Source organism: Myotis nattereri, assembly GCF_964212035.1.
Source record: "Myotis nattereri genome assembly, chromosome: 16".
Taxonomy (NCBI): Eukaryota; Metazoa; Chordata; class Mammalia; order Chiroptera; family Vespertilionidae; genus Myotis; species Myotis nattereri.
In genome coordinates, this window is record NC_138091.1 from 14,988,638 (window position 1) to 15,010,355 (window position 21,718).

Sequence of the window (21,718 nt, forward strand, 5' to 3'; positions counted from 1 at the left end):
TTTGATTTCCCCAAGTTTCCCAGTATCGTCCTTTTTCTGTGCCAGTTCTGGATACCACATTGCATTTAGTTTGTTTGTTTGTTTAAATGATTTAGAATTTAAGTTAGCCACCTGTGGCCAGTGGCTGCCTTGTCAGACCGGGCAGGTGTGGAGCATGAATTCCCTTCTGAGCTTCTGAGCCTGGGATGTGCATTGAACGTGAATTTGTGTGTGTTTTTAAAGTTGGAGGAAATCTGTCTTTTGCTGAGTTTCCCTTGGGGGGTGGGGTTTTCAGGAAACCTGGGTTCAGGCTTGAGCCACAGAGGGATGGTCCCGGGAAAACAGCCCCAGGCTGCATCCCCAGAAACCAGGTCAAAGCGGGGTTCCACTGAGGACCCCCTGGCCTGCCTGGGACCCTGGGCGCCACCAGGAGGGGGTGCTTCTCCTGAGCAGAGGCCCCTGGGAAGGGGCTTCAGAGCCCAGGGTCCCGCCCGCCCACACCACACTTGCTTCTCTAGCAGAGGAAGCCTGAACGGGCGCATCTCCGCAGGGAGCCAAGCCAACCTTCACTCATTGCAGAATCAGCACACCGCCAGGCCCTCGGCCAGACCGCACCACTGACTCAGGGGAGGCCATGGCACCCCCGTTGGAAGGGGCTTGCATGTCCCTTTAGCAACAGTGTCCCCATCACCAGGGCCCCAGGGGGCCTTCCCAGGGCCTGCTTCATCTTCAGTGGCCTGGAGGAAGCCCCAGGCTTTCACCATTCACAACCACGGGACACGTGTACTGTGAGTTCCATTGTGGGGAACACCGTTTGCATCTTAGACAACCAGGGGAGACTGTGAGGACAGATATTTCCAAACCAGAGGCTGTGGTTGTAAAACTGCTCCTCTAAACAGACCGAGGCAGATGCTGCGTGCACCTGAGGAGGTGAGCATGATGCTGGAAGAGCAACTTCCAAGGCCTTACTGGGTGTGGTGGCGGTGGGTGGCGGTTGGGGAGTGGGGGGCAGGGACTGTGCCATCAGGGGTGCTGAGCACAACACTGGCTACCGTGTGTGCCTGAATTGAAAACCTGCCTGCGACAGCCACCCCCTGTGGTTCCCAAAGTGGGTTCCACGGGATTCTGCCCAACACAGGGGCTGCGTCCCTCTAAGTGTAGGAATACTGCTACCTGAGGCCTTGTTTGAGAGTCACAGAGTACATCTGTGGATTTGTAAAGGCCTACTGTGAGCAAACCAATTGAAATCTGAACGGTGGGGGCACTTGTCCAGACTCCAAGGACCTTTCCCTTCACTGCTTGTCATAATACGCACCCTGCAGAACCGGTGCCGTGTGGTACCGCCGGGAAACGTGGCATTCCACCGGGTTGACTGTGGGGCGGAGGGAGGGTGGAGGGGACAGATTCAGGACCAAGGCCCTGTGCACGCAGGAGTCACAGCCTTGAGGAAAGAAGTGCCTGTGCTGATTCGGAGAGACGGGAGATTGGGCCAGACCTAGAGGAAAGAGGGCGTGCCCTGGGGGGACACCTCGTTTGGAAAAGGGCATCTGCTCTTTGGGGCTCTTTAGGGAGCAGGGACCTGGACGGTGGGGCTCAGGATGGAGCTGTTGCGCGGTGGGTTCAGGCAGCAGAAGTTGCAGGCTCTTCTCTGTTGCTGTGTGTCTCTGCACAGAGCTTTCTGTGTTTCTTTTCCGTTTCTAACCACTTCCCTCCTTCCCCAGCCCAAATGCCTCCTTCTCCTTTCTACGGAGTATCGGTCCCCCCTCCTGCGTCTCCCAGGCCCCCTCTCGGCCTGTCTGTGCAACTGCCCACAGAGAGGGATGAAGTGCGTGCTTGTGGGTGTTTATATTTGTATCTGAAGTTGCTAAAGTTACTAGATCGAGCTTTTCGTTCCCCCTTCTTATCTTAAAAACAGCTCATTTGGCATGTTACGTTTTTACTTGCACCCCCAAACTAAATTATGTTCCTTATGGTTATGAGTGATCGTGGTCCTTGATCAATTTGTATTTAACTTCCCCGTCCCCCGCCCCCCCGCCCCGAAGCTGGAGGCCTCAGAAGCACCCACCTCTGGGCTCATGAGTTTCGTATGTAAACCCTTGGTAAGTGGGGAGCCTGGAGGACTGGGAACCCCAATGCAGGGTGCGGAGGGTGAGCCATGCGGTTCAGATCTCCGCTGTCACTTTCCTCATGTGCCGGAACCAACAGCGCAGTGCAGCGGGACACAGTGTCTGAGGAGAGCTGCTGTATGCAGACAAGTGGTTGAATGGAAAATTATTTTTTCTTTCCCAGTAATTGTTTTGACATGAGCAGTAATTAGCCAACAGCTGACAGACCAGAACTGAAGTGAGAACAAGAGAATGGATTAGGGGCAGAATGCTCTGCTTCAGACAACTCCTGGGTGCTGTGAGCAGCCAGCTGGGAGCCTGGGGACCTGGAAGCAGGGGGAGAGAGCCGTGGGGTGAGGGTGCTGTGAAGGGAGTACATAGAGGTCAGGAGGGCAGCCTCTGCCCTCAAGAACTTGGGGACAACCTTAGTTTACAGGGATCCCACCCCCTCAGAGGTGGTGACTGACTGGAAACCAAGGCCTGCTCAGGTAAGAACTTCAGACTCCATAGTCATCGTCAGACTGAATGTGGTTCTGGTTGTTGTTGCCATTGGTAGATTTTAGGATCAGGTGATGTTGGCATTGTGTGATGAACTGGGAAACTGACCACATGTTTCTATACGGTGGTACAGTTTGTGCTTGAGCGTTTGAAGGAGTTTGCCCATGCAACATCCGGGCCCAGTGCCTTTGGAGGGAGGCCACTTTTCAAAGATTTTACTCATTTTGGCATTTCTAGTGTCCTTTGAAACCATTTGGATCATTTAAACCTTATGGAAGGCTTTGTATTTATTAGTATTCTATATAATAAAAGGATAATATGCAAATTGACCCTAACAGTGGAATGAGCAGGAATGACCGGTTGCTATGATGCGCACTGACCACCAGGGGGCAGATGCTTAACACAGGAGTTGCCCCCTGGCGGTCAGTGCCCCCCTACAGGGGGAGCTCCGCTCAGCCACAAGCTGGGCTGATGGCTGCGAACGCAGCCGCGGTGGCGGGAGGCTCTCCCACCTCCTTGGCAGCGCTAAGGATGTCTGTCTGCAGCTTAGGCCTGCTCCCCCTGGAGCCATCAGTTGGACATCCCCTGAGGGGACCCTGGCTGCCAAGGGGATGTCTGACTGCCAGCTTAGGCCCGATCCCCCTGGAGAGTGAGCCTAAGCCAGCAGGTGGACATCCCCTGAGGGGTCCCAGACTACGAGAGGGTGCAGGCCAGGCTGAGGGACACCCCCCCTTCCCTAGTGCACGAATTTTCGTGCACCGGGCCTCTAGTAGAATAATAAATCAAATGCTGTTGCATTAAAGAAAGTATCTCTGCTGTGTTGGTTGTGCTTGTTTTCTTTCTAATCCTCCATTCCAGGCACTTGCAGTCTCTCCCTCTCAATTACACACGCTGATCTGCTTTTTTCATTGCTGTGACCCCTGCCCCTCCCCCCAACACACAGAGAGGACCAGCGGGGTCCTTAGTGCCATCCTGCCTCCCAGCTCAGGAATTCCTGCGGCTGTGTTTCTATCTTTCTCTCGTGCTTTCCTTTGCTTTATTTCCATGGCTTTTGATTTTTTTCTAAATTTTTAAATCGAATGTTCAGTTCATTTATTTTTATTTGTCCTTGGCTTTTGTAATGAGCTAATGAAAACTATAGATGTTCCTCCAAATATAATTCAGGCCTTGTCCCTTCTGATACGTTCTTCCTCATTATCTTCTAAATATTGTGAACTTATTGTTTTAAATTCCTCTTTGGCCTCAGATTATTTAACAGGGCATTTTCTCACCTTTCTAAGCATTTGGGAATTGGGGGGACGGGAACTTGTATATTTGTTCTTTTGTTGTTAATATCTACTTTTATTACTTTCTGCTCAAAGAATGTGGCTTGTGTTATGTACGCCTCTTGCAATTTATCGATCCTTTATTTGTGGCTTAAATATGCGCAACTTTTTTTTTTAATGTTCCATGGCTTCTTGGCACAGATATCAACTTTGTTTGTAGGGTATTATGTTTCATGCATCCAGTTCAATCAGCCTTTTAAATTAAGTTACCGAGCTTTTCCACATCCGTGCCTCTGTCCGCGAGGTCCTGGGCTGAGAGCCGGTGCTGAGTTTCCTGCTGTTGTCTGGCTTCTCCAGCATTTGTGTTTTTCCATTTCAGTGCTGTGTTGCCTGACCAGTAAACCTTCCCAAAGGTCATGCCTTCCGTTTTGTCGTATTTAACATCAGTCTAATGCCCTTGGGGCACAGCTTATGCCTATCTGAGTAGACGGTCCCCGACATTCTCTGAAGCTCTTGGAATCCTGCTCCGCCCCCGCCCCCCCCCTTAGCTGGGGGACTCCTGAGTGGTGCCAGCAGTTGACCAGCTGCCTGAGGGGAGTGTGGCTGTCCACATGGGATTCATTTATTTCTCGTTGCTTCCCGAGCCTCTGGGCCCAGTTTCCTGTTGTCCCGGGGTGTCTGTGCCCCCCCTTCTCCTGCAGTGTCGGGCCCACCTTGCAGGTCGGGAGCAGCCCCGGAACCTGCTCAGTGTGGCTCTGTTTCACTGCAAGCCATGGAGGAGGGAGCACCCCAGCATGAGGAAAGTTCTCACAGGGTCGCCCTCACCCCCATGGCTGGCCTCCCGCCCCTGCCGCTGCACATGAGCAGGGCTCCCGACGTTCAGTCATTCTCCGTTTTGCTTCCTGCCACACTGCAGAGATCTTGACAAGCTGTGATTTGGACAGGAGTCTGCGTCCCTCCAGCCCGACCTGCGTGGTCCGTGCTGTGGCAATCCCTCCAAGCCTGGGGAAGGGGAGGCTTCCTTGGTCCCCAATGATGGTGCAGTCTTGGGGTGCAAGGCGACTAGATTCAGGAACTAAGCAGGAAACCTCCCTCTCTCCACCCCCTTTTTTCATGAAGTCCTTTATAATTCACAGGTCCATTTTGCAGGTGTCTCATTCATACCAGCAAAGTAGGTTTGGGGACTGGGGAGCATTGTCCCCATTTTATAGCTTCAGAAGCTGAGGCTCACTGAGCAGGAGCCACCGGACTGTGCCCGGGAGAGCAGCGCCGCCCGTGGGAACTGGGGTTGCATGGGCCGCACAGCGGTGCTGGGGCTGCCAATCCCCATGGTGGGGGTATTTATGCCACAGAAACTGGTAAATGCTGGAACCAAACCCCCCATTTTCCCCCCATACACACACACACACACACACACACACACATACACACACACACACATAAGGGCCGGTCTGTTAGCTCACATTGGGAGCAAGAGTGAATGTCATAGGGGTAGAGTTTTAGAGACTTGGATTTGTGTGTGTGTGTGTGTCTGTGTGTGTGTGTGTGTGTGTGTGTGTGTTTAATCTTGGAAAAAGCAACTTAAGAAGGACGTCAAGATCACCTGGCTATTAATTGGCAAAACAGTTGTCATGGAAACCACTAAACACACCCCTCACATGGCACTGTGGCCGCGAGGATGGAGGGGTTCTCAGAGCGAAGTTTGTCAGAGAGGAATTACAGGACGGTGCTGGGGCCTCCTGACCCCAGAGAGAGAGAGAGAGGGCCCTTGCCCAGCACTGGTGACCACAGCCGATGGCGTTTCCAGAGACGGCCATTGCGTGAGTGTGGCCTCAGCTCTTCCAAGCACATTCCTCTTCCTCTCTGGCTCAAAAAGAAATGTGTTCCGCCACGAGTTCAGTCATTGGGTGCTGGGGGTTAGAGAGATGCTCGCGCCCCTTTTCCAGCTCTGTGAATACGGGTGAGGTCCTGAGACAAGCCCTCCCAGCGCCAGGCCCCGAGGCGGGAGAAGGGGCGGCAGGGGCAGGAAGTCTGTGTCCAGCGCCCCATCTGAGCCGTGTTTCTGTCCCCGCAGTGAATGGATACCACGCATCAGGGACCCCAGCACACCCTCCCGAGACTGCCCACATGAGTGTCCGAAAGTCCGCCGCTGATCCCCAGGTAAGGGGTCCTGTGAGGGGAGGTAGGGGCAGGCATTGATGCAGGGCCAGGGAGGTGTCAGTAAGCGGGGTGCATCGGGGTGAAGGTGGCTGCACACGGCCCACTTCCGCCTGAGTAGGAAGTCGTTGGTCCAGCTGGGTCACCCCGATTACCACGCTGGGGGAGAGTGGCAGCCGTGGGCAGTTTGGTTCTGGGAGCTGGGGGTGGTTTGGTGGTGGGATTGTATCTGTTGCTGGGCAGTGGTTCCATCCTGCTGCCTGCGTTCCTGTTAGCGAGTGAAGATTTTCTACGACTTTAAGGATATGGAGAGGGCCGGGCCATTGTCCTTTGCAACCTTCCCTTCCTCCCCCAGACGTCCCAGGATGGGATTCTGTAAGATGTTGTAGACGTTTACTAATCTAGCCTGGGGACAGCCCGGGGATGGAAGGATGGGAGTGTGACTTGGATTCCCAGGCTGCCTTTGCATTCGTTGCCTTGGTTAACACGTGTGTGACCGCACGAGGGCAGTGTCAGCACAGTTCCCGTGTCACAGGGAGGTCACTGAGGTCACAGGGAGGTCACAACGAGGTCACTGAGGTCACAGATGGATAAGTGACACCTGCAGGTGGCCATGTCACTGGTGGTCAGACCGGACCTTGGTACCAAGCTCGTGGTTCCCAGTCACATTAAGCTGCGTCGAAGGCACTGAGGACTCATCTTATTTATCTAGTCTGTTCAGAAATTATCTAGATGTCCTCTATGAAGCCTCAAACTCCATCCAACCTTTCCAGGAATTAAAGGGCCAGGCCCCGAGGGAGGTGGTGATAATGATGATGATGATGATGATGATGATGATGATGACAACAGCTGCTTGTTATCAACAACAGTGAGCAGTACCTGCCAATCATGGAAAGAAAGACCTGGTGGCGGGGTGGTGTGACTGCAGCCAGCTAAGATGTGACGCTTACTTTAATGCAGGTGATAGCTCTCATTTCCAGAAACGTAATTCAATCGTTGTCCTAGGAGGCGGAGTGCTGGGCTCAGGTTCAGTTCAGTGAAAACTCCAGGAATGAATCTGGGCATTCCCATGGGCTCAGGCTTCGTATATTAGGACTAGATGCCCAGTGCACGAATTCATGCACCGGTAGGACGTATCGGGGCCGATCCTGTCAGGAGGAGGAGACAGTGGGAGGTTGGCTGGCGATTGGCCGGCAGGTCCCGCCCCCGATTGGGGTGGGGGGGCCAATTGGGGGTGAGGTTGGCCGTGGGGAGGGGCTGTGGGCAGTGGGTCTGCCAGCCCCACCCCCATATGGGGTGTGGGGGTGCTGATCAGGGGTCAGCAGCTGGGGAAGGGGCTGTAGGAAGTTGGCCAGCCAGCCCCACCCCTGATTGGTGTGGGGACCCCGATGGGGGACAGAGCTGGCTGGAGGGAGGGGGGCTGATCAGGGGCAGAGCTGACTTGTGGGAGGGGCCACGGACCGATCGGGGTGGTGGGAGCCCATTGGGAGGGGGACCTGCCAGGGGAAGGGGTCATAGGCAGTTGGCCGGCTGGCCCTGCTCCTGATGGGGTCGGGTTGGGGAGGGGGCTGATCTGGGGGAGGGCTGGGCAGGTGGAGGAGCTGCAGGAGGTTGACTGGCTGGCCCCACCCCCTGATCGGCCGGTTCGCTGGCCACAGTGGGCGTCATAGTGACCAGTTGTTCTGGTTGTTACAGTGTTCTAGTCGCTGGCTTTTTATACATACTAGAGGCCCGGTGCACAAAAATTTGTGCACTCGGGGGGTAGGGGGGTCCCTCAGCCTGGCCTGTGCCCTCTCGCAGTCTGGGACCCCTCGGGAGATAATGACCTGCTGGCTTAGGCCTGCTCGGGGGGGGCAGAGGGCAGGCCCAATCCCTAGGTGCAGCCCCTGGTTGGGCTCAGAGCAGGGCCGATTGGGGAGTTGGGGTGCCTTCCCCTGTCATGCACAGAGCAGGGCGATCGGGAGGTTGTGATGCCACCCTCAGTCATGCTCAGGGTAGGGCTGATTGGGGGGTTGGGGCACCGTCCCCTGTCACACTCAAGCCAGGGTCGATGGGAAGGTTGTGGTGACACCCCCTGTCACACACAGAGCAGGGCCCATCAGGGGGTTGGGGCACTGCCCCCTGTCACGCACAGAACAGGGCCCATCAGGGGGTTGGGGCACCGCCCTCTATCACTCACAGAGCAGGGCCGATGAGGGGTTTGGGGCGCCGCCACTCTCACACTCAGGGCAGGGCCGATGGGGAGGTTATGGCTCTACCCCATCACACACAGAGCAGGGCCTGTGGGGAGGTGAGGGGCGGGTTGGGGCGCCGCACCCTGTCACATACAGAGCCGCAGGGCAATCAGGGGGCTGGGGAGCTCCCCCCTATCAGGCACAGAGCAGGGCTGATCAGGTGGTTGGGGCGCCTTCCCCTGTCACTAACAGAGAACGGTGGATAGGGAGGTTGTGGCCCCGCCCCCTGTCACACACAGAGCCGCAGGGCGATCAGGGGGTTTGGGCGCTGCCCTCTGTCATGCTGATCCCGGTGCCGGGAGGCCTCGTGGCTCCACTGATCCCAGTGCTGGGAGGCATATTACCCTTTTACTATATAGGGTAGAGGCCTGGTGCACAGGTGGGTGCCGGCTGGTTTGCCCTGAAGGGTGTCCTGGATCAGGGTGGGGGTCCCCACTGGGGTGCCTGGCCAGTCTGGGTGAGAAGCTCAGGGCTGTTTTCAGGCTGGGGGTGACTGAAGCTCCCAACCGCTCCTTTTTTTCTTTTTTTCTTTTTTATTCTGGGCCAGCTTTAGCTTTGAGGCTTGGCTCCAGCCCTTAGGCCTCCGCTGCTGAAAGTAGGTTTCTGGCCTTTGCTTACAATGTTGCGATCCTGCTGGCTGAAGCCGGGTGGACTAAAGCAGGTTTCTGGAGTTTTGTTTAGCTTCTATATTTGTTACATAGTTGCTTAGAGTTGCAGCTCAGAGGCCTGCAGCGGCAGGCGGGGAACGTTGGAGTCCTCCATCACTGAAGCAAGCAAGCCTCATGTTAGTTTCAAGCTGCCTGGCTGCCGGCCGCCATCTTGGCTGGCAGTTAATTTGCATATTGCCCTGATTAGCCAATGGGAAGGGTAGCAGTCATACGCTAATTACCATGTTTCTCTTTTATTAGATAGGATATAGACTAGAGGCCTGGTGCACGAATTTGTGCACCAGTGGGGTCCCTCGGCCTGGCCTGCGGGATCAGGCCAAAAATGGCTCTCTGACATCTCCCAAAGGGTCTCAGATTGCAAGAGGGCGCAGGCCAGGCTGAGGGACCCCACTGGTGCACAATCAGGGATAGGTATGGACGGGGAGGTTGGCCAGCCAGGGAGGGACCGTGGGAGGGATCCAGGGCGTCTCCAGCCCGTCTCACTCAGTCCTGATCAGCCGGACCGCAGCAGCAAGCCAAGCTACTGGTCGAAGCATCTGCTCCTGGTGGTCCATGCACGTCATACAACTGGTCAACCAGTCAACTGTCTGCCCCTTGGTGGTCAGTGCACGTCATAGTGAGCGGTTGAGCAGCCTTAGCATATCATTAGCATATTACGCTTGGATTGGTTGAATGGACAACCAGATGACCAGACAATTAGCATATTAGGCTTTTGTTATATAGGATGGACTCAAGAAACACCCGAGCTTGTTGTTATAATGCAGATTATGCCTCAGGAGGTCCAGGAAGGGGGCCGAGGTTCTGCATTTTCAGCCGGTACCCAGATGCTGCTGTGGGTCGGGACACACCTTGGGCAGCGAGGATCTAGGCACCGGCGATGGTGCACATACGTGTGTCCTCTCCACTCCCCTGCTCATCGCACACGTCATGTTGCTTCCTGCTGAGCCCCAGGCGGCCTTCCTCGCGCAGCCTCTGTCTGTTTGAAATGAAGCTCATTTACCTCCTGCCTGAGGCAGGTGTTCTGGAGACGCAGCCTAAATCCTGCTGGGGCTGATCAGCCCCTGGAAAAGCTGGGCTGCCCTGGGCATCTTCAGGAAGAACACTGCAAGCAAGCCCCTCATTCTTCCCTCCCTAATAGGACTGGCTCTTTCACCCCGAAATACCGCAGAGTGGTTGCTCAGCCACTTAACACAAAATGCATCCCGATGACAGCCTCTCAGAAGCCGTCCGCCGCGTGAGCGTCAGGCCTCTGACCCAGGAACCTCCCTCCCGGCGTCTGTTGCTGGGATGGACTCAGGGTTCTGGTTTATGTGCAAAGCACGGCAGCATTGGGCCCCGTAACTGTCCAGCTCCAGGGCCCGGGAGGGATGGGGATGTGGCACCAGGCATCCCGCCTGCCCGTGCCATCCTGCAGCCGGTAAAGCACATTCTATCGAAGGGAACAATGACTTCGGGAAATGCTGGGAACATAATAGCGCGTGGGAAAAGCAGAGCACAAACTGCATATACAGCCAGTCTCATTTGGGGGAGGAAATCTATGTGTGGGAGATAACTAACGAAGAAAAACAGACCAGACATGGATCGTAGTTCGATCTGCCTGAGACTGTGGTTCTCCATCGGGACATTTGGCAATGTTTGGGGACATTGTGGTTGTCACAGCTGGGGCGGGGGTGCTGCTGGCTTCCAGTTAGGAGGGGTCAGTGGTATTACTAACCATCCCACTATGCACAGGTCAGCCCTTGTCACAAAAAGATGATTCCGGTTTGAAAGGATGAATGGCGCTGAGGTTGGGACGCCTCGGTGTTGGTGATGTTTATTTTCTTTATACTTTCCATGGTTTTTCAAGTTTTCTGAAATGAACACATTTTACTTTTATAGAAGGCAGATAGCATGAGCATTATTTTTCTTTAAGAACAAGTTAGGGTGCTGGTATTGGGGTGCAGGGAAGGTGAGCCCTGGGGACCCAGGCCTGGGCAGGCTGCATCTGTTCAGTCACGTGGAGTTGCGTGTGTTCTTTGGGATGATGATGTTGACATGGAAGTATCATCAAGGATATGAGGAGCAATCATGCAGTGCATGGAGGGGCAAGCACACACTGTGCCCAGGTTCCCAGGCTGCGAGATAGACTAGAGCAGCGGTTCTCAACCTTCTGGCCCTTTAAATACAGTTCCTCATGTTGTGACCCAACCATAAAATTATTTTCGTTGCTACTTCATAACTGTAATGTTGCTACTGTTATGGATCGTAATGTAAATATCTGATATGCAGGATGGTCTTAGGCGACCCCTGTGAAAGGGTCGTTCAACCGCCAAAGCGGTCTCGACCCACAGGTTGAGAACCGCTGGACTAGAGCATTGTCCTCTGAGGCTGGGAGAGGCTTTGTGGGCTGCAGGCTGGCATCCACAGGGGGCTAGAGGCCAGGCCTGGGAAGAGGACATGAAGGTTTGGTACTTACAGAGGGTGCTACCGCGGTGATCCCCGGAGTATATCCAGCTCTCCTCGGCCTGCGTGGTAGTGACTCACCACCCCAGGCTGTCAGTTACCATTAATAACAGTTACGACTTAATACTTGATGAATGAATGAGCAAGTGAACACGTGGCTATTTGCGATGCAGGGTGGGGGTGCACCAAGTACCTCGCTCAAACCCCCTCCCGCCCTTGTGTTCTTTTCTGCTACTTGGTAGCTGCCTCTCTTTGAACAAGCTCATCAGGAAAATTAGAATTTGGGGGTGGGGCGGGGGGAGGCAGACCCAATCTTCATGGAAACCAGCAGTGTGTCCCGCTCTGCCCTGTGGTGGGCAGTACTGATGGCTGAGTGTCCAGCAACCCCAGGATGCCTGCCCCTCCTTCTCGCAGCCCTGGGAGACCTTCATGGCTGGGCATGAGTGGTGGTGATCTGGCGCCACCCAGTGGAAGTTTTCAAGTCTGCAGCCCTGGGTAGGCTGCCTGGCTACTGGGTACTGGGGCCTGCCCACCTGGTTGCACAGTCCAAGTATCAAAGGCTGATAGTCTTGCTGGCCTTTGTAGAGCACCTCCTAGCCTCTCCCCTGCCTGCCTGGCTACCGGGGCTGTGGTGGTGGGACCCTCTCAGACCCCTTAGCAGGTGTGAGGGGGGCAAGGGACCTGCCCACCAGTGCCCAGGCCTTTTCTGACCCACCGTTCCATGGTTCTGGCTTTCCTTGAACCTGCCCTCAGGAAGGCACAGGCAAGGGGAAAGGGGATGGATGAAAGGACCTGTTGGAGAGTGGTGTTTGGGGTAGAAAAGAGGTGAAATGCTGAGAGTTCATTTGCTTACTCCACGCCCCCCTCACTGACACTTGTTCTATTCTGTACATCGTTCTTTGCCGGGCACCGGGTCACAGGCTGGCGTAGCCCCCGCCCTGATGCAGGGTCACAGCTGGGTCTGGAGAAAGACAGGAGAGAAGGGATGGGTTCCCTTCAGCAGTGATGGAGCTGGAGGGAGGGAGAGTGTGCCACAGGGCCTGGCGGGGTGGTGGCGTGTCATAGTGGGAATGTCAGGGAGAGAAAGACTCCTTAAGCAAAGGTACTTAAGCCAAGACGGAAGATGAGCAAACAGGTGGGGAAACAGCAGTCCAGGTGCAGGGAACAGCACGTGTGAAGGGAACAGGACCTGTGGGTGCCTGGAGGCAGCATTTCAGAGGACCCATAGAGGCCAGGTGGGCTGAGGTTCACTAACTAGCAGGTAGGGAGAGGGGGGGAGGTGAGGCTGGAGCATCTGACCAGGCCTGTGGCGAGGAGCTTGGATTTTGTCCCAATGGTGCTGGGAGCCATTGAAGGTTTCCTACTGGGTCCTACCCGCCGAGGGGTGGGACCCAGACTACTCACAGGGCAAGGAGACAGGGCAAGGAGGCACGCAGAGTGGGGGGCTGTGAGTCAGTTGTGAATGACCCCTCCATCCCCCGATGCAATGTACCAACCACTGTCGTCAGCCAGTCCTCACCGCACAGGGACAGCAGAGCGGCTCAGGCGAGGTTGGGAGACCAGGCTGGGGAGGGGTTTTAAAAAGGAAAGGAGAAAAGCTTTCCAGAATCATAGGCAAAGGGCACTAAAAAGCAAAAAAAAAAAGTGCTTTGCTATGGACATTTGCCAACATTTATAGAAGCAGAAGGATTACTCCAATAAAGGGCCGCAGGCCAGTCATTTGCCTTCGACAGTTATTCAGCCAATCCTGTCTCATTTATTTTCCCAGTTCTTCCCCCTGGCCCCACTGGGATTATTGTAAAGCAAATTCCTGACATACCGTTTTAACTGTAAACGTTTTATAACGTGTCCAAAGGGGAAGACATAGCCACAATACCAATAACACACTTAAGGACACATTAATTCAATCATATCATCTGATGCATATAATCCACATTCAAATTCACCATTGCCCTCAAAATGGCTTTTATCCCTGCTTTTCTCCGAAATCCAGGGCCCATTCAGGTCTCACACCTGGATATATTGGTTGCTCTATCTCTTTAGTTTCTCTTTCTAAGACATCGTTATTGAGATATAATTTACATATCACGTAATTCACCCATTTTAAGTGTCCAATGCACTGGTTTTTAGTGTGCAGTAGTCACCAAGTTGCACCATCATCATCACGATGAATTTTAGAATATTTCATCACCCCAAAAAGAATCCCCCCTGAGCCTTAGGCAACCACTAAGCTACTTCCTGTCTCCACAGGTTTGCCTGTTCTGGAGATTTCACATCAATGGAGTCATAGCATATGGTCTTCTGTGTCTGGCTTCTCTCATAGCGTTTCACGGTCCATTAATGTTGTAGCATGTATCAGCCCTTCGTTCTTTCTTTTATAGCCAAATGGTATTCCATTGCATGGAAGTATGTTCTGTCTGAATTATCACTTTATTCTCTCTTATATTTCCTACACATTTGTTCTTTTGTCTTTCCTCACGTTGCCTTTTTTGGGAAGGAGTCCAGCTCGGTTGTCTTGTAGAAGGACCTACATTCTTGGTCCAATTGCTTTCTTATGCTTCGGCCCGGGCTCGGCCGCTTGGCCACAATGCCACCCGGGGCCTGCTGCGTGCTTCTCACGGTGTACGTCTGGAGCCGCACGCTCCCAGGTCACACCTGCGGGGGTGCCGAGTGTGAGCTCTCCGTGTGGCGATGGCCACATTTCTCCTTCACGGGGGCACCTTCCGACTTGGTGATTTGTCACCGTCTGCGGGGTGATCGGCTGAGAGCGTGTGGGGATCCCGGTCCCTGACAGTTTTCACCGAGTGCGTCGGGCATCCTTGATGAGCGAGGCCTGAGTCTGTTTTGACATTGGGGTTTGCAAATGGTGATTTGCTAATTCTTCATACATTTTTCTGTGAAGACTGCTGCCCTCCCCTCGCCCATCACTGCTTTTGGAGTTAATCATTTGTGGTCGTTTTTCCTGTCCGTGTTCAGATTGTCCCAAATTTGGCTTGTGGGGGCCCCTGGAAGCTGGCCTCCCTGTCCTTTTATTTATATCACATCATTTTTGGAATAAGGTGTTCCCGGCTGGCCCAGGCCTTTGGAATTGGCCACTTCCCAAGGAGCCTGAGTTCCTCTAGTGGCAATAGCATTTAGAAACCAACCCTTAGCTAGTAGGGGTTCTCACTGTGCCTGAGGGGTCTTTCCTTCTGGGCCCTTTCAGGGGAGTGCTGCAGGGTGTATGTGTGTGTGTATGTGTGTGCGCGTGTGTATGTTACATGTATGTGTATATGATGCATGTATACGACATGTTTCTATGTATACGTAGATGACATTGGGACAATAGTCATCGGCTGCAAACGTAGAGCCTGAGACCACCCCAGAGAGCCTGAGACCCCACCCAGCACTGGCTGGGATGCACAGCTAAGGGCGGAGATGGGAAGGTGCTGACGCCCACACTTAGAGCGCCCGCCCCGGCCCCACGTCCCAGTACCTGCCCTCCCGCCCTGGCCCGAGTCATGGGAGGAGGTGACCTCTGTGTGAGCCTCATTGCACAGAGCCTTGGACACAGTGGTTCCAAAATCAGTGCTTGTGGGCGATGGAGATCTTTGACCCCTGCAGACACCTGGAGAACAAGAGGGTCCCGGTCTCAGGGGGAGAGATGGTGGGAGGCAGAGGAGGGGTTAGTCAGGCTTGGCTTCCGATGTCCCCTACTTATGTGCGTTGTGGCCGTGGACAAGTCGTCGGTGTCTGCCAGCCTCCGTTTCACCATTTGTAAAGCGCAGGTGATGCCTCGAACTTGCTGGTGCCACAGGCTTAGCCTGGTGTCCGCTTCGTAAGCAAGCCCGGGTGGCTGAGCTTCCTCCCGCTGCCAGGGCACCCCTCGTCCTCCTCATCGCCATCCCCTCAGCACCCACACCAACTGCAGGCTGTGGCCAGGGCTGCCGGAGCCTGCGCTGCTGCCCTCCTGGTGGCTGGAGTGAGGGCACCCGGTGTCGACGACAGGGAGGCCCTGCAAACTGCAGAACCCGCCCCAGAGACCCCTCCCGCCTTCTCCCTCAGGGACAGTTCCGCCTGGACAGTGCGGTGGTGGTGTGTGTGTGTGTGTGTGTGTGTGTGTGTGTGTCGGGGCGCTGACCCTGCACAGTCGAAAATCCACATGTAACTTTTGACTCCCCACAAACTTGCTAGTATCTACAGCCCCTCGGTGTCCGCGGGCAATTGGTTCCAGGAGCCCAGTGGTTACCAGAACCCTCGCATATGCAAGTCCCTTCTATAAAGTGGCACAGAGCCGTGGCCGCGGGTGCACACAGCTCGCCTGCATTTGTGTCGTGGATTCCCAGCCACAGATGAGAAGTACTGCTTGAACCTGAGGGTGTGAGGCCTGGGATAAGGAGGGCAGACCGTGTATTTATTGAAAAAGGACATCTATGTACAGGCGGACCCGTGCCGTCAAATCTGCGTTGGCTAAGGGTCAGCTGTGTTTGTTTGGCCCGTGCCTCGCACGAATGAGCCCTCGAGAGGCCCTGCACCCGTCTCCTCTCCTTGGAGAGTGGCACCCGGGTGCCCGCCATGTCTTCCTCCTGGGCGGCCCCATTTTGGCAAGGCCCGCGGGCAGAACTGATAACTTGGGAGGGTCCAGGGTGGGTGAGCTGGATGAGTGGGTGCGTTAAAAACATGGGCAGAAGCTGATTGGCCCCCAGCATGCTGTTGCCCCAGGTCCTGGGAGGGCAGCTGGAGGAGCTGCCGGCAGTGGGGCGCCTGATGGAGTGGCAGAACATAGACCGGGCGCCTCCCAGGGAAGCACCAGCCCACCCGAGCCTGCGGGACCGGGAGCCCTGGGAGACACGGCTGGGGCTCAGTTGATTCTGATGCGCCCGAAGCCTGAGGACCGTCGGTAACAAATGGTGAAACTGAGGCTCAGAGACGTCACGTCACTGGGCAGGATGCGAAGGCGAGCGAGTTCATTCTCTTGTCTGTGAGAGCGATGACCTGTGAGGCCCTTTTTATCTGGACCGTCTTGGTGGGTGGTTTGATTAGTTGACTTTAGTTACCAGCCAGAGTAGGTCTGGGAGGGAGGGAGGGGCCGAGGAGACCGTGAGCAGGGACTCTGGCAGCTCCCTGTGTTGCCGGGTTAGCAGAGACGTCCCTGAGGCGGGCTGACCCCCCTCTGTCCCCCCAGAAGTCATTCCCGCCCCGGGGGTGGGGGGCTGTCGGGTCCCAGGGGCTTGCTGGAGAAGCCCCTCCGGGCCTTTTCTGGGACTTTATCTGAAAAATCTGACAGCCGCTTCCTTACGCTCCACTAGAGAAAGGATAGGGACTCTCCCACCCACAAAGGCCACACGTGTGCCTCGGGGTGAGCCTGCGCCAGGCCGGGCGTGGCTCGGGACGGGAGTGGACGCCGCCCGTGCTGCCTGGAGGCCCTACCGACTCCCTGATGTCACTGCTGCGAGTGCGGCGGCGAGACCCAGAGCTGACCACCCCCTTTAGGCTCCCAGGCTCTCGTGGTGTTTTCAGCCAGCCCTCCTCGTGTTCCGACCCAGAACCGTCCTCGGCTGGGAGAGTGGTTTGGTTGCCGGCAGCGGGAAGACAACAGGCAATTTAAAGTCTGAGTGAAGACTGACCCACGGCTTTCAGCTGAGATCCGTGCTGCTCCGGGGCTGGGGAGCAGGGAGGTGGCTGGGCCCCAGGGCACGTGGCAGGGATGGATGGATACAGGGCTGGATGTGTCTGCCCCAGGTTCAGATGAAGCTGTTGCTGGGCATCCTGGGTGCCTGTGCCGGGAGGTGGTGGCCTGCAGCCTGCCTCCTGCCTTAACCCTCTGCTCCCCAGTGGATTCTGCAGGTGCAGGCAGCAAGCGCACCCGGAGCCGCTCACCAGCAGAGGGCAGCTGAGGGTTAACTCCCAAACCGTAGAGAAGAGGAGGCCGCCTGGTTTGGAGCGGTTCCCCCAGCCTTCCAGCCTAGGGCACAGGAGGCAGGAGCAGAGTGGGGTCAGGGGTACGCCCGCCGCCTCTCCCAGACGATGGTGACTTAGGGTCAGCGCAGGCCGAACGTCCCGAACTTCCCAGCACACGCTTGTCACCAACCCACCGCCTTCAGGGGACCGGAGTGGGAGCGAGTCCAGGATGGAGGACAGCTCTGACGATGCTTCTTATCTCTCCTTCCAGAACCTGGGGTCCTCGTCGCCAGGCAAAAAGCAGAGCAAGGAGAACACCATCACGGTAAGTGGCTCCCCCTGAGCGCTCACCGGCTGGGCGGCAAACTGGGGCTTTCGGCCACAGATGGGCTGTTGCCATGACAACGTGGACAGAGCGTGGAAGGGATGCCCAGCCTGGAACTGGGAAGTTCCAAAGCTTGGATGCAGCCAGAGTTCCCCATGGGTCCCCCCTTCTGTCGATGTCACCCCTCACGTTTCTCTCAGGGGGGGGGCGGGTGCGGTGAGGAGAAGGATGGAGGCTGGAATGAGGCAGGAGCCATTTCTGCAGGGTGGGCGGGAGTGGGTGAGGGGGTGGACTGCGCTCTGTGCAAGCGATGTGACGTGTAAATTACAGCCATGGCAGGGTTGTGTTTGTGCCTGGTAACTTCTGGAAGATGTCAGAGTTAAAAGCAAGAGAAAGATCCCTAAGAATAGAGTTCCCGGGAGTTCCTGGCAGGAAGCAAGCGGTTTCTTTCTGGAGTGGCCACACCGCCTCCCAGAGCCCTTCCTGCAGCCACAAGCCCCCAAGAGCAGCATCCCGTCAGCCCTGTGCCTGGGAAAGGGGCGCTGGCCAGCAGTGCCCCCTGCAGGTGGGCAGGTGAGGTGCCCAGGTGCTCAAACAGCCAAGGCCTTGGAGATGGGAGAAGTGTGGTCCTCACTGTGCCCCCGTTTTGACACAAGCGCAGCAGAGCTGGGAACGGGGGCTCGCTCTCGGGCTCCGTCACGCGCACTTCTGAGCATTCTGGCCACCCCCACCGCGGTGAAGCCGAGAGTGGGTGCACGCCCTGGCTCATGCAGGCTGACAGTCCTGCGTGGAAGGGAAAATGGTTAGGCAAACAATAACGGCAATCATTGCTGCCACTCTTGTGTGCGTTTCTAATGCATAAGCCGTGTTCGGAGCGGCTCGCTTCGCCTCCACGCTCTGAGGCGGGGGCGCAGGGACCAGCCTCGTGTGGTGATCGTGAACCTGGGCTCTGAAGCCAGAGTGTGCGGCGCCGGCCTGTCTGCTGCGCAGCGGCCCGGGGCAGGGTCCCCTGTGTCTTTGTGTCTCAGTGTCCACGTCTGTGCAGTGGGAGGTGGTGGGTATCCGGGCCATAGGGACGGCGTGAGGACTGAGTCCGCATGCGGAAAGCACTTAAAACGGCCTGGCACATGGTGAGTGCTCCATGCACACTCATACGCTCACCACCCTGTTTACAGATGAGGAAACGGGAACAGAGCCACAGCCCGCCCAAGGCCACACAGCTGGGAGCCATTAGGATTCCAGACCTGTGCTGTTGTCACCACCCAACCTGCCACCCCCCCCCACCGACAGTGGACATTGCCTCCTGGGTGGGCAGGGTGGCTCAGCCCCAATGGGCCGATCATCAGCAGCTTCCTTGTTGCTGGAGCTGATGGGGCAGGGCAGGGCATGGGCAGACTTCAAAGGCAAATCTTCCAATTGCCACAAAATGCCTAGAGTGCTGGAGCAGAGCGGGAACTCCCAGAAGTTTCCAGAAACGGGGGAGAGAGGGAGAAGGATGGGGGGGGGGCGGGGTTGGAATTGTAGAAGGTAAGTGAACAGGAGAAATGAAGAGCGGGAAGCAGAATGGGGCCGCCCGCGTTGCCTGACGGGCCTTCGGTGCCGGTGCCCAGGCCAGCAGATGGGCCTCGTCCCCTGCGGTGCTGCTTGGAGCCTGGCCTCGGGCCCTGGCGGGGGGGTGGGGGGGCGGGATCTCCTGGCCAGCACACCTTGCCCATCTCTGCCGGTGCCTACCCTCCTGCTTCCCGCCCACCCAACTCAGCGCTTCCCGCTTCTCGGGAGCCAGGCTGCCAAGTGAGGTGGGCACCTGAGGCCACTGCGATGCGTGTTAGAATGCGTGTTAAAATCCTGGGGCCTGGCAGGAAGGTTTGCGTTGTAACCAACACCCCCAGGGTTTTAGGTAAACACTCAACCCTGGGGAATGATTGCTGGGGAAACTGAGGGTGGGGGGACTGGCAGAGCCCCCGACTTGACCTGGGTCTGTGGCTGCCGTTCACCTCAGGCCGGAGGCGGGCGGGCAGGGTGCAGAGTCGCCCTGTGTATTGTAGGGTGTTACCAGCGTCCCTGGCCTCTCCCCACCAGGTGCCAGCAGCACCCCCCCCCCCCCCAGGTGTGACCACCAACAGTGTCTCCAGGTCGCCAGGTGCCCCGGGGCAGGGGAGGGGACAGCCCCCCAGTGGACAGTCGCTGAGCTCACTTCATGGTAGTGTGCAGTCTGTCTGCGAAGTCTGTCCCGCATTTTTCCGCTTCTCCACTTGACTGCGCTGCTCCGAGCCACCGCCACGCCCCCTGGTCACGGCGGGGCCTCCCGGGTGGCTGAGGTCGGCCGCGTGCTCCTTCCTGTGTGTCCTCCGTGCTGCAGCGGATGGCTCACCTGAGAGTCCCCGGCAGGATGCTCCCGTGCCCCTAACTCCCCCCCCCACACCCCCCCCCCCGCACCACCCCACCCCATGCCACAGGTCCCCTCTGGCTTCAGTGCTGTCTGCTCCCTGACTGTGATCCCGGCCACAGAGCAGCACGTTCCCCGGCAGCCATGCAGGGCACCCTCAGACCCCGGGCCCTTTCCCTCCCTGCCACACTCTTCCCCTCCCCCCCCACCCCCCACCCCCGCCTTGACCCCACTTGTATTACCTAATATCACTCCCTCCAAGATCCCTCCCCTTCACGCAGCCCCAGCGCCCCACGCTCACCCAGAGGTAGATTCCTCCCAAAGTACTGCAGTTCCTTATTCCGTGTATCCCTTCCTCACGGGGCTGTAAAAGCGTGAGGGCAGGGACTATACCTGCTGTTTCCAGCCTCCAGTCATCACCCCGGGTAGCACCGAGCCCCTGCCAGGTGCCCAGCTGGGCCAGGCACGCGGGAGAGAGCAGGAAGAGAGACGGGAAATGAACAGCCACGGGAAGTGTGATTACAAACGCACACGTGCAGGGTGCTGGGAGGGTCGAGCCGCGTGCGCCCTCCTCGTACCGTCCACATGGCACGTGGGCGAGCAGGGGTCCGCTGAGCAGCCAGCAGGGTGGTTGAGGGGCGAGCTCTGCTGTCATCCTCTGCATTCAAATACTGTACCTGGGCGATCCTCCGCTTCCTCACATCAAACGAGGCCAGTGTTGCCCAGCCCGTGGGGCTCCTGGGAAGATGAAGCGAGAATCCCTGCGAAGCTCTTGGCAGGGCGCCTGGGTGAGGGCTCCCCGGGAATTGCAGGAGGCATTCATCACCACTGCCTCCTGGAGGGCAGCCGGTGCAGTTCCGGAGACGCCCACCAGAGGGCGCAGGGCTCTGAGGCTGCGGAGAAGCCCCCCTGGGAGAGCTGGGAGTTGACAGAGGCAGGAGCAGCTACCTGGGGGCCCCGGGCCAGTCCATCCCGGGACCAGTGTCCCCACAGAGTGGCAGAAGCCACCGAGGGAGGAGGCCTTATCCTCCCTGACCTCCCCCTTCCCTCCCCCCAACTCAGCTCACTCTCCTTCAGTGGTTGCTCCAGGGCCACAGGCCGACCCCTTGCCTTCCAGATCCCGACCCAGCACCAGAGAAGACGCTGGTCCCACCCCCAGTGCCTTCAGCCTCTGAGTTCCGTGATTCTTAGTCCTCAATCCAATGTCAGCTAACGTATCATTCAATGTGGGTGACATTTTCACGGACAGCATTATTAAGTAAAATAAAGATGGACTGTGATCACCGTGCTTTGTTGAAACACGTCAAACGAGGACTGTGGGAGACTTCAGAATCCGTCCCTCGTTTCCATGGCTGCTGCGAGAGAGACCCTGCCCCAGGGGTCGCCAGAGCCATGAGCACCCCTTGGGGTAGAAGCCCGAAAAGGGGCCCTGGAGACTGCTGCCCGCCCCTGGGCATGGAGAGGCTGGCCCGCCCCCAAGCTGGCCCCACAGGCCGCTGGCACCTGGGGTCCCTGTGGGAGCAGCATTGGAAGAAAACGCCCCGCCCCGAGGGGGGGGGGGGTGCCTCAGCCTCCATGTTGGCCTTGGTGTGATTCAGTGCCGCTCGTCACCAGGGATGTTTGGGCCATGCGTGCCCCTGATCCTTCCTGCCTGTCGTGCTCCCTTCAGGGTGGGAATCTCGCCCAGACTTCAGCCCCATTTCTGGGGGGAGGGGCTCCTTCTCTTGTCTGGACTCTCCCACGCTCTCCTTGCAGGACCATAAGCGAGGCCTGGCCTCC

General features: G+C 56.9%; 1 protein-coding gene across 1 annotated transcript in view; it reads left to right on the plus strand.

Annotated features, from left to right (window-relative positions):
- The window catches only part of GAS7 (growth arrest specific 7), an 82,855-nt gene that overhangs the window by 37,105 nt on the left and 24,032 nt on the right, over nt 1-21,718 (plus strand). Inside the window, exons 4-5 of the mRNA XM_081109208.1 lie at nt 5,922-6,007; nt 17,500-17,553. Coding sequence (XP_080965334.1) covers nt 5,922-6,007; nt 17,500-17,553 — 140 coding nt within the window. The remainder of the gene's footprint in view (nt 1-5,921; nt 6,008-17,499; nt 17,554-21,718) is intronic.